This window comes from Poromitra crassiceps (assembly GCF_964638095.1).
Source record: "Poromitra crassiceps genome assembly, chromosome: 16".
Lineage (NCBI taxonomy): Eukaryota > Metazoa > Chordata > Actinopteri > Beryciformes > Melamphaidae > Poromitra > Poromitra crassiceps.
In genome coordinates, this window is record NC_139645.1 from 15,920,741 (window position 1) to 15,933,240 (window position 12,500).

General features: G+C 48.4%; 1 protein-coding gene across 1 annotated transcript in view; it reads right to left on the minus strand.

Annotated features, from left to right (window-relative positions):
• Positions 1 to 12,500, minus strand: part of nav2a (neuron navigator 2a) — a gene marked incomplete at its 5' end in the record, with an annotated part of 855,299 nt that overhangs the window by 34,872 nt on the left and 807,927 nt on the right. The window contains 6 exons of the mRNA XM_083653159.1: positions 664 to 716; positions 6,540 to 6,722; positions 7,021 to 7,181; positions 8,017 to 8,061; positions 8,964 to 9,029; positions 10,493 to 10,776. Of these exons, the coding sequence (XP_083509285.1) occupies positions 664 to 716; positions 6,540 to 6,722; positions 7,021 to 7,181; positions 8,017 to 8,061; positions 8,964 to 9,029; positions 10,493 to 10,776 (792 nt within the window). The remainder of the gene's footprint in view (positions 1 to 663; positions 717 to 6,539; positions 6,723 to 7,020; positions 7,182 to 8,016; positions 8,062 to 8,963; positions 9,030 to 10,492; positions 10,777 to 12,500) is intronic.

Here is a 12,500-nt window from a genome sequence, read left to right on the forward strand (position 1 = left end):
AAAACGAGGTGAATGTCAATTCACTCGTACTGTATGGGCTTATTTTAGCCGAAATGGCTAAAAATAGTATGTGGTTGCATAGTGGCCGCTTTTGTTTTGAAGGCTAAACGTCCGAACCGGAACTCTTATTATTTGGTCATTGAACGTAGCTTTAGCGGTCTCTCTCTTTCCAGATTCAAGATATTCTATATTCTGTACTCTGTTGTACAATTATGCACGTGTGAAATGATTATGCTGGGGGGCTCCATTACAAGACATAGGTAGCTACAAAGTCACAACAATTATTATGATTATTTTCAGTCTCTTTCGCTATGAACGGTCCTGGGCGGAAACAGGCAACCGGCAGCTGGAGACAGGGAGGGAGGGTGTCATGGAGACAGGGAGGGAGGGTGTCATGGAGACAGGGAGGGAGGGTGTCATGGAAGCGCCCACGGTCTCACCAGGAAACTCGTGAATACCGGCAGAATGTTTCTCTTGGTTTGAGAAAAATACCATTTGAAGGCTGAATATGAGACTAATTGACTCGTTAAGAGGGATGTTTTTTTTTGGATGCAGCAAAGTGTTGTTCTATCAGTGACATATGACTTGGGAGTGGACCTAAATGCACTCTGACGGGGGCGGAGTTAAATGAGCACAGAGACGAGGGTTGTGTGTGTTACTCACCGTGGAGTAAATGGAAGAGGTGCTGGAGACCAGAGAGAGGGACGAGCCGTGAACTGAGGAGACAAAACCACAGGTACAAAGAAAAAAGAAAACAGGGATTAGAAAGTACAAGTATACACACACAGCATTACATAAACAGACTCCCCACCGTCCCATCTGGAGCACACACACACACACCCCCCCACACACAAAACCACCCACCACGCTCCGGGCGCCGGCCGGCCGCGCACCCTGCCATTACCCGCCCGGGCGCGCCTGTCCCGACTCGACTCGCCCTCCTCCTCCTCCTCCTCCTCCTCCTCCTCCTCCTCCTCCTCCTCCTCCACAGGGAGAAGAATGACGGCGGCTCTGCGGTCTGCAGAGATAATACTCCCCCACTGCAGCTAATAGAGAGGCAAAGTGAACGTCACTTCCTGCTTCGGCACTGGACCAGAGATTTTCTTCCGCAATTCATTTTCCCATAGACATTTAGTCAAATGCTTATAAAAAATAGTTTGACTTGGTCAAACCAAACGGTTCAGCTATATTTAATATCGGGAGAGACCATAGAACATTTCATTCGGACCAAAACTTAAAAAAACAACATTGAAAAAAGATTTTCTATAAACCCGCATTTTTTTAAACATTTTGGACAGAGTGAAATGTTCTCTTGTCTCTCCCGATTCTAAATATAGCTGAACCGTTTGGTTTGAACAAGTAAAACTATTTCTATAGGCATTTTACGAAATGTCTATAGGAAAATAAATGGCGGATGAAAATCTCTGGTACAGTGCTGAAGCAGGAAGTGACGTTCCACTTTGGCTCTCTCTATAGCGGCTTAGCATGACTGTGCTAATGACTCAGCCCGCTAAAGCCCACATCAAAGGGAGCCCGGGCCACAACGCCGCCTCTGTTTCCTGACGGGTTCAGAGCGGAGCGGGATCAGGATTAGGAGCGTGGTGATGTCACTGGGAGTTACTGGGTCTTATCCTCCCAGTCGATCCACTCATTCGTGGTACAGAGCAGGCAGGCAGGGGGGGTACGGAAACCTTTATGGGGAACTGACTTTCATCTTTGTCTAGACAGCATCTGTGGTAGCGCTGAGTGGGGGAGGGGAGGGGGGGGAGTTTTTTTCTTTCTTCTCCTTATCAAGTTTTTTTTTCCAGATTTTCTTCCAATTTTCTCCCCAGTTATATTTCACCAATTCGAGTTGTAGACTAGCACATGCTTCCTCCCATACATGTGCAGTTGCCAGCCGCTATGGCAGGACGTAGGGAAGATAATAATAATAATAACACCATTTTATTTGATGGCGCCTTTCACGACACTCAAGGTCACCTTACAATATCAATAAAAAACATACAATGAAAAGATAAAAACAGTACATGCAGTAATGCACAAGTAGCAATAAGCAATAATAAGACAGATAATAATACTAATACTAATACTAATAATAATACTAGTAGATAACGCTATTCCCCCCAGTTCCCCCCTTCCAGCCCGAACAGGCACTCCAACCGACCAGAGGAGGCACTAGTTCAGCGCAGACATGGCCAATTGTATGCCTGTATGGATGCCCCGACCAAGCCGGAGGCAAGACGAGGGGGTTCGGACCTGCGACCCTCGTGTTGGTACCCGGACGCCCCCCCCCCCGTGGTCATTCACTTCTGTATATATACCTAGTTTATATTCCCTCAATCAGTTTGCAATGCACGCTGTATATTGTGACAAGGTCACAGCTAGATTGAAATGAACTGCTGTCCCAGCTAACAAAGACGTCCCAAATAAAAACGTCATCGATGCAAACGGATACAAGTCCAGGAGTCCAGTAAGTCACTATGGGAGGAGTATGGCGTTTCTATAGAGGTAAGAGGAGGGTAAGCTTAGTTACATGAAAGTGAGTGTGTGAATGTGTGTGTGTGTGTGTGTGTGTGTGTGTGTGTGTGTGTGTGTGTGTGTGTGTGTGTGTGTGTGAAAAGGGGGGGGGGGGGGGGTGCTCCCTTTCTGGGTCATGTGACGTGTGTTAACACTGCTGCTTTAACGCCGGACAGCTCCAACAAAGTGTTGGGTGGATATGTCACTTTTGTCCTGTCAATCTAACAACAGTCGAGTAACTTTACACCTTAGAAACATATAGACACACAAATCCTCTCTCTCGCTCTCTCTCTCTCTCACACACACACACACACACACACACACACACACACACACACACACACACACACACACACACAGATCCCAGAGGTTTCCTGCATATCATCAGGTTTCCTTATTGCGAAGCCTTTCACTAACGATCCCTGTAATTATCTCCTGTTTTCAAGCCTAAAGGGGAGAGAGACAGAGAAGAGGAGCGACCGAGACACATCAAATAGTGCTACTGGGGGGGCCTGTAATAATAGTGTGCGTCTGGGGATGTGTGTGTGTGTGTGTGTGTGTGTGTGTGTGTGTGTGTGTGTGTGTGTGTGTATATGGACTAGGACCTTAGTGAACTCGCACACAATTGATCTGTGCAGGGCGTGGACTATGTGGTTTCGGTGTCATCGGGTTCGTCTCTACAACTCTCTCTGTCTCTCGTGTTGCTTTTCATTCAGTGTAAATTAAGTCTAAGTATAGATTCAAGAACTTGGGGGGGAAATGTATACTCCTACTGTACATTGTTTATATATATTCTAAATCTGTGAAGTTCTATACATTGTGCAAATTATTTTGTGATGATGTTGTAATTTACCTTTTTTGGGGCGAACCCTCTTTGCCTCAACCTGCTTCATGTGCTTCTACTTCAGTTAGTCATTTCCTACATTTCCCAGAAAGCCTTCTGACAACCCAGAGAAAAAGGGGCGTGAACTTGTTGCATGGGTTGTAGGTGGAGGGAGCAATGGCAGCATGTCAGATACCTCCTGTCTCTCTGCTGCATTGCATTCTGTTTGGTTTTCTACAGATCAGTCTGGACTCCCACCCAATCACAAGGCTCATGGGCCAATCAGGGACCTGCCTCGTAGGCCAATCAGAGATGCCACTGACCAAACAGTAATGGAGGCTCCTGAAGTGGTAATGTGGAGTAAACACAGCCATAAGTGCAGTTACTGTACTGCAGAAATAGACTCAATAACAACATGCAGTAGCGGAGTTTCTCAGCGGAAAAGACGTTTTCACTGTTCTTCCCAGTGGTTTTGGATTGGATTTGGCTACGCTGATTGGCTGAAGGAGTTGTCTGTCAAGGCAAGTAGTCCCGCCCACTGAAATCAGTGTGAGCGTCCCGGAGTCCAGACTGATCGGTAGAGTGAAACAGGATGTGACATCACGTTATCAGGATGCTTTTTTACCGGCGTAAGGCACAACATCGATATCTGGTTTTAAGTGTTAAAGTGTTTAAGGGAGGATTTTCCATTAAGAGAGTCATCTCTCTATCTCTCTCTCTCTGAATCCTCTCTCCCTCCCTCCCTCCCTCCCTCCCTCCCTCTCTCCCTCCCTCTCTCCCTCCCTCCCTCCCTCCCTCTCTCCCTCCCTCCCTCCCTCCGTCCTTCTCTCTCTCCCTCCCTCCCTCCCTCTGTCCATCTCTCTCTCCCTCCCTCCCTCCCCCTCTCCCTCGCTCGCTCGCTCCGGGACCTTTGTCCCCCTGAATAAAAGTGCTGTGTCTCCATGGCGTTGAGGACGGAGTCCAGCGGGGGGAGTGTGCCCGCTGGTGGGAACAGCATGCCCGGGTATCCAGCGGGGGGAGTGTGCCCGCTGGTGGGAACAGCATGCGTGGGTATCCAGCGGGGGGAGTGTGCCCGCTGGTGGGAACAGCATGCGTGGGTATCCAGCGGGGGGAGTGTGCCCGCTGGTGGGAACAGCATGCGTGGGTATCCAGCGGGGGGAGTGTGCCCACTGGTGGGAAGAGCATGCGCGGGTATCCAGCGGGGGGAGTGTGCCCGCTGGTGGGAACAGCATGCGTGGGTATCCAGCGGGGGGAGTGTGCCCGCTGGTGGGAACAGCATGCGCGGGTATCCAGCGGGGGGAGTGTGCCCGCTGGTGGGAACAGCATGCGCGGGTATCCAGCGGGGGGAGTGTGCCCGCTGGTGGGAACAGCATGCGTGGGTATCCAGCGGGGGGAGTGTGCCCGCTGGTGGGAACAGCATGCGTGGGTATCCAGCGGGGGGAGTGTGCCCGCTGGTGGGAACAGCATGCCCGGGTATCCAGCGGGGGGAGTGTGCCCGCTGGTGGGAAGAGCATGCGCGGGTATCCAGCGGGGGGAGTGTGCCCGCTGGTGGGAACAGCATGCGTGGGTATCCAGCGGGGGGAGTGTGCCCGCTGGTGGGAACAGCATGCGTGGGTATCCAGCGGGGGGAGTGTGCCCGCTGGTGGGAAGAGCATGCGCGGGTATCCAGCGGGGGGAGTGTGCCCGCTGGTGGGAACAGCATGCGTGGGTATCCAGCGGGGGGAGTGTGCCCGCTGGTGGGAACAGCATGTGTGGGTACTTTTCCCAATAAACAAGTTTATGGGAAAACAAAGCAGATTATGGACTTGTGAGGGGATCAGATTATAGACTTGTGAGGATCGAGGGCTTTTCTCAGACGAGCAGATGTAATCCAGCTTAATGTGCTCCAGACACATGGAAGAACCTGCCTCTGGCACAGGGATGAGACAGAGATGGAGGTGGAGGTGGAGGTGGAGATGGAGGTGGAGGTGGAGATGGGGGAGGAGAGGCTCAGAGACATGGAGGCATCTCTCTGTCTTGGAAAGGGATTACGCCTAATTATGGATTTCGGCAAATGTCTGCGGAACACATGGCTCTCAACGGCTCAACAAGGCTTATCAATCAATCACCCATTCACTCTCTCTCATCCATCCATCCTACTATTAATCAATATTAATCAATATTATATCGATATCGTGATAGGAGACTAAAGCCCAATTCATGCTTTGTCTGCCGACACTTTTGAAACGGTCGCCGACAGAAATGAGGACTTGAGTCGACACTTTCAAGTGTCGGCGAGCAGTGTCTGCTACCTGGTGAAGTGTCTAGTATCTGATTGGCTATATAGACGGCACGCGTTTGACTTCCTTGTTTTGGTTTTCACTCGATTGAAATGAATGAACGTGTCTCCGCTATTTTTATCAGCATGTCCTTGATGTATGACTTCGTGAAAATCACAAAGAACATCGTGACCAATTTCCCAGAGAGAGAGGATGTGAGTTGTGTGGTTGTGTGTCGTTTATATGCGGCTGCAGCCCAAGTACGTTACATCTTGCCTCCGAGGTGGTTTCACTGTGCATTCCATTCCCTCTCTTCACTGAAGTATAAATGCAACACCATGAGCGACACTTTTTTTTTCGTCTGCGACCATGTGCTGAGCGACACTTTCTAATAAGTATAAATTAAGCTTAAGAATTTTGCATTTGATATATCGTGTGTTGTCTTTCCCTGGTTTTAAAGGCTGCATTACAGTAAAGTGATGTCATTTTATGAACTGACCAGACTGTTCTAGCTGTTCTATTATTTACCTTTACCCACAGTCATTATATTCACATTACTGATGATTATTGATCAAAACATCTCATTGTGTCAATATTTAGTGAAAGCACCAATAGTCAGGGTAGGAAGCCCTGTCTTTGCAGTTTATTATGATCACAGTCTTGTTTAATTTACAACTGAACATTTAGCCCACTTCATAAAAAATATGATATGACATACGGTATATATATATATATATATATATATATATATATATATATATATATATATATATATAGTGCATTGTGTAAAAATACGGAGATATGATTTTTGGTCATAAAAGCCCCAGCCCTACTATACCTGCAGGACCTACCTACCTACCATACCTACCATCTCATCCCATCATCCATCCATCCATCCAGCCACCCACCTAAGCGCTAACCCTGCTCCCGTCTCCTCTTACCCTCCTCGAAGCCGTCTCTGAAGGACCCCGAGCGGCTCATGGTGCGAGTCTTCTCGTCCAATGACATGCAGGAGTTCCTCAGACGGGTGTCGGCGCACGGGTCGAAGGAGACGTCCTGATTGGTCAGGCTGTTGTTGCGCAGGCCGGCGAGGTTGATCTGAGCTGCCGAGGTGGGGCTGGACGCTGTGAACGCACAAACAACCAGCACGTTACAACCTGAAGAGGGCGCCGACGAGTCAAAGGAGCTGAGAGACGTCGCTTCCATTTGCAGCTAATATTTGTAGCTGACATGTATGAAGAACGAGTGTGGTAGGGCACGTGTGTGTGTGTGTGTGTGTGTGTGTGTGTGTGTGTGTGTGTGTGTGTGTGTGTGTGTGTGTGTGTGTGTGTGTGTGTGTGTGTGTGTGTGTGTGTGTGTGTGTGTGTGTGTGTGTGTGTGTGTGTGTGTGTGTGTGTGTGTGTGTGTGTGTGTGTGGCATACCGAGCTGTGCGAAGTTGAAGCGAGTGCCGGAGGGCGAGGTGAGGCTGGAGCCCGGGGAGAATGGCGAGTTACTGGCCGAGTCCTGTAGCCCGCTGGTGGAGTGGGACCGCAGCCAATCGCGTGCCTCCTCATGGCTTCGCAGCTGAGGGGAGGGGCCATACCTACAGAGACAAAGCACAGGTGTTTAAAGATGCAGGGAGACAACAGACAGCGTTGCCAGATTGGGCGCTTTTCCGCCAATTGGACTGTTTTGGGTTGCATTGTGTGTGTGTGTGTGGGGGGGGGGGGGGGGGGGGGGGGATGGGCTTGGGCAGGTGGCCAGAGGTGCTTCCTTAGACCTGCAGATGCTTGGCCTGTTTTGTGTGTGTGTGTGTGTGTGTGTGTGTGTGTGTGTGTGTGTGTGTGTGTTTTGGTGGTTTTTGAACAGTCTTTGGGCTGGAAAGCATCAGCTGTATCTGGCAACACTGACAACAGAACGGTGTGGGGTGTGCATTCTGTGGTGCGGAGGGCAACAACTGATTTGAGTTCTGGTCGTTCTGATCATTTGGACAATCAGTAATGATAATCTTTTTCTTCATCGGCCTGATTCGCCGCCTGAATCGACCATTTATGATGAAATCAGGGGCGGAGACAAACCAAATGACACAGCGTGAACTGAATTTCAGCTGAGAGTGACAAACAAAAACAACAACAAAAAAGCAGAAAGAAGCCCCGCCCCCCGCCCAAAACAACAAAGAAAGCCAGTGAAGTGCATGATAGTGACACAGCTGACATGCCTTCCCACCGAAGCACAACACACAACACATGTGCCGATCCAGTGCCACAACAAAAAACACCAAAAGCGTGGTCAAAGACGAGCATGAGCGCAGCAAGCCTGGGGGAGGAGCTTGAGATGAACTTGAGACAGAAACAGAGAGGAGGGTTTGGCGAAGAAGGGGGCGGGGCGAGCGGTAGCGGCGCCGCCACAGGGCGGGCGGTGGTATGACAGCCAGGTACCTGAGTCCTTTCTTAGGCAGAGTGTTTCTACCACAGTGTGGCCCGCTGTGGAGCAGCAGAGAGAGACACTTCAGAGGAGGAGACAGGAAACAAGGCCGGGGGGGGGATGATACATGGGGCTGCATCTCATAGGCTTGCAGAATATATATATATATTTCTTTATCGTTACTAGTTCATCATAACTTAAAGAAGCAATGATGTGATGCCAGAGCTGCAAACATAAAATCAACCACAAGGTGGCAGTAAATAAACAGTGATGGCAGACTGAAGCGGATCACTGCTATGCCAAACACTCCCAACGTCGACACAAACACACACACACGCGCGCACACACACACACACACACACACACACACACACACACACACACACACACACACACACACACACACGCACGCGCGCACACACACACACACACACACACACACACACACACACACACACACACACACAGGCACTCATACAATAACTTTCACACTCAAACAAACACTGTAGCTGGCGTCCTGCTAATTGCCAGAAGTACCACACAGCCACAAAGTACCACGAAAAAAAATATATATATATAGATGACAAAGCATACCACAAAAAAGTACCATACTAAGAAGTACCACACGCCTTGTGGTAGTTTGTGAGTGTAAGTACAAAGTACCAGGAAGACCCATACTTTACAGTACTTTGTGAGACTTGATGGTAACCTACTTTGTCATTCTTTGTCATACTTCATGGTATATTATGTGGTATGGTTTATGGTACAGTTTGTGCTACTTTGTCATACTTGAGGTACACGATATACGTGGTGGTACAGTGCTTCCGCTGTGGTACTTTGTGGCTCTCTGTGGCAGCTTGTGGCGATCAGTTAGGACCCCCCCGTAAGCCGTAGTGCGGTTGCAGCAAAACGCCAACGAGAAGCCGACCATCGCTAAAACACGCACAACAGGCACATTTACCTGTCCTGTTTCCGAGGTAGCGTGTTTCGGCTGAATTTAGGGCTAGCGGAGGGGGAGGAGAGGGGACTGATGAGGAGGAGAGGAGGGGAACACGCACAACAGAAAAGAGACAGAAAGAGAGAGAGAGAGGTGTTGAGAAACGAGGGGAGGAAAAAGCCGTCATCAGTCAAAGATCCACAGGTCAAAGATACTCAAACCAAAAGCATCGGCGGCGGTGATGATGTCGCTGGTGGGTGGAGCCCCAGCGGGGAGGATGAGGTCATAATGGCCGACCTCAAACAAAGCCGTGACTTCAGATGCTATGAAATTACCTCGGAGACATTCCTGTCACCTTACGCATCCCGAGCTGTCAGGAAGGAATCCCACATAATGACCACAATTAGGGCATAATCGAGCGCGGGACGCCATGGGATAGTGTTGCTCTGCTCGAGTGCAGACAGAACGGCAGGCGAGAGGCGCCTCTTCTTCACCTCAATGAGGTCAAACATGATCTCGCAGGGCTTTTTTTAATCATTAAAACACGGTGTAAATATTCACCTGAAATCTAAGGAGGCCATACTTTTCAAGCTTAAATAATTCAATGTATTTCGGTTGGGAACAGAAGGAGGGTTTTCCAAAAGTATACAAAATGCTTTGCACGTAGTCTGCGGCTGTGATAAAAACTCCAGATTCCGGCCGAGGTTATTACAGGTGAACGCACACAAAGGTAACGTACTCAATGTGGCCGCTCGCGTCACTTTTTGGAAGTTGCGATGTTGCAGGTTTTATATGATGCGAGGGGCGGTGTGATATGAAGTAACCACTCAAAAATAACGCCATTTCCCAGAATTATAAACATTAGAGGAAAAGAAAAATTCTCTAAATGTTTTGGCATTTAATGCGGTGTTTGATGAGGTGTACGTTATGAGATGAAGAATTTGAAGAAAAAGGCGGAACAGTCAGACCTCATTTCATTGTGGCTTTTTGGGAAGCATTCACGGCCTCTGAGCTGATAGATCAGTGCCCAACTGATCACTGATCTAGATGATAGATCAGTGCCCCACATCTTATAATTCATAATTCAGTCAGTCATATCGCCCCCAAAATGTAGGCGATATAAACAGGCGTTGACGTTTTCAAACACCCCTCCCTCCAAAGTCCATAGACTGTATAAAATATGGACGTCATGACAGCTCCTCAAAAGTGAAGCCAAAACATCTTGATCGCCCCCAAGTGTTCATTTTTCGGGATTCGATTCTTTTTCAATAGTTATTTTAGGATATATAAAAAGGGTTGATTGACAGCTGTGACAGCCACTCCCAAACCTCCGTCAGACGGTGGCGCGGCTGAGGGGGCTCAGCACCGAGTCTACTGCGCCGGCTCCGGTTGCAAATGACGTCACACAAGCAAGATGGCCGCTCGCTGAAACTAGATAGTTTGGCTTCATTTTTTGCATAGCGGTAGGGAGCGGGAACGCGTCGTCCATATTTTCTACCGTCAACGCCAAAGTCCCCAGCCTGCTAGCTTGTCCCCGTCTCGCGCCTCCTCACCTCTCGGACATGCCGGTCTTGACGCTGCCGGTGCGTCCCAGGGCAGAGAGCGTGTCCTCCCTGTGCGTGCCGTGGCCTCCCCCGTGGCCCGCGCTGCCCAGGCTCATGTCAATGGACTCGCTGCTGGTGTGCATGCTGCTGACGGAGGGGTACCCCAGGCTGCTGCCCGCCGTGCCCCCCAGGGTACCCTCCCGGCTGGGGACCGACGAGCCGCTGAAGGTGGTGCCCCACGTCAGGCTGTTGGAGGGGCCAGTGGAGGAGTAGACCGAGCCGGGACTGGAGGCCTGCAGAGGGGGAAAGGAGAGGAGGGTTAGGAATAGGGCTGCAAGTAACGATTATTTTCAGTATCGATTAAATTGACGATTATTTTCTCGATCAGTCGTTTGGTCTATAAAATGTCACAAAATGTGAAAAATGTTGATCACTTTTCCCCTTAAGCCCAAGATGACATCCGCAAATGTCTTCTTTTGTCCTGACCAACAGTCAACAGCCCAAAGATAATCAGTTTACTGTCAAAGAAACGTTTAAGAAGCGGGAACAAGATAATTTTAGTATTCTAACAATTAATTTATTATAAAAAATAGTTGATCAGTGAATTTTCTGTTGATCAACTAATCAATCAGCAGCAGCTCTAGTTAGTAATGTTCAAATGTGATTTTGTGGTCTTGGGAAACTAAAATCAATGTTACAGCCTTTTTCTTTGAACTGTATTTTCCATTTTTGTGGGATGGCAAACAACAACAAATTCTGACGGTGACGGCCTATGTCTGCTTGTGTGTGCTGTGTCAGTTATTGTGTCTGTTGTTTTGAGGTGCCAGAGGAGTTGATTGCAGTGTCCAACCAGATCTGCGCAGCGGTTCTCAAACTTTTTCACGTCAAGGACCCCTAAACTGACACAAATTAGACCACGGACCCCCATTTCATAAGATTTTGTCCCAGGGTCCCCCATCTGATAAGATGTTATCTTTCTATATTTTATCACAGACAGTGTCTGAAACCCATGAGCAAAATAGTCATCCATTCTGTCATTGTGTTACTTATGGATGGAATTATAGTGAAAATAAATTCTCCCCTTTTTTGCTGCGGACCCCCTGGAACCCCCTCAATGACCCCTGGGGGGGTCGCTGGACCCCACTTTGAGAACCACTGCTCCAGAGGATATAAAAGTCCCAGCTTCCAGTGTGGCTGTCTCTCCTCCCTGCCAGTCAGTGCCTGCAACCTTTTTGTTTATTTGGTTATATCCTTTGTTTTCTTTTCACTCGACAACACCCTACAACACCACACTATCCACACAGAAACACTGCCGATGTCATTAACACACCTCGTTTTCCAAACTGACCTCGCCATTCGTTTTCTTTATTATAATCAACAATTAGTATTTATTGGCACCTGGCGTCTCTTCCTGTATTTGTCATGGCGTAACGGGCTGGGTTCAGACAAATATCAGCTGCGTATGAGCGTTTTTGGGTGAACTCACTTTGTCTTGAACGAGTGCCACTTTCTGAAAACAAAAGCTCTGTGTGTCACTTTATGTGGATGACTCATAAGACTTTCCAGTAAAGCATAATCAATCACGCCAGTACCTGATGGTGACTCACCAGGCATGGGTAGCTCGTCCTGGACAAGTCACTACCTTCATTGCTAACGTCTATACACAACTGCTGAACATAGCCCCCATTCATAAAGGAATACACCAGAGTATTTTGAGTAAACTCTCCCGTTTGTCAAATAAATCAGTGAGTGTATCCCTTTTTCATATCAAGGAGCAGTAAGTTAGTACAAATTAGGGCCATGGCCCCACATTTTGTCTCTTGAAACCAAATCTGAGAATATTTTACATAATATGATTTTGTCCAAAATCCTATAACTAACTGTGTTGTACTGTTGGCAAAAAGATAACGGTGAAACTATCAAATCATTCTTCTACATTCTATAATTGTGTTCTTGTAAATTAAATAATGCTGAAGTTGAACAATACATTCATTTGTTTGGGACCCCCCCCCCCACA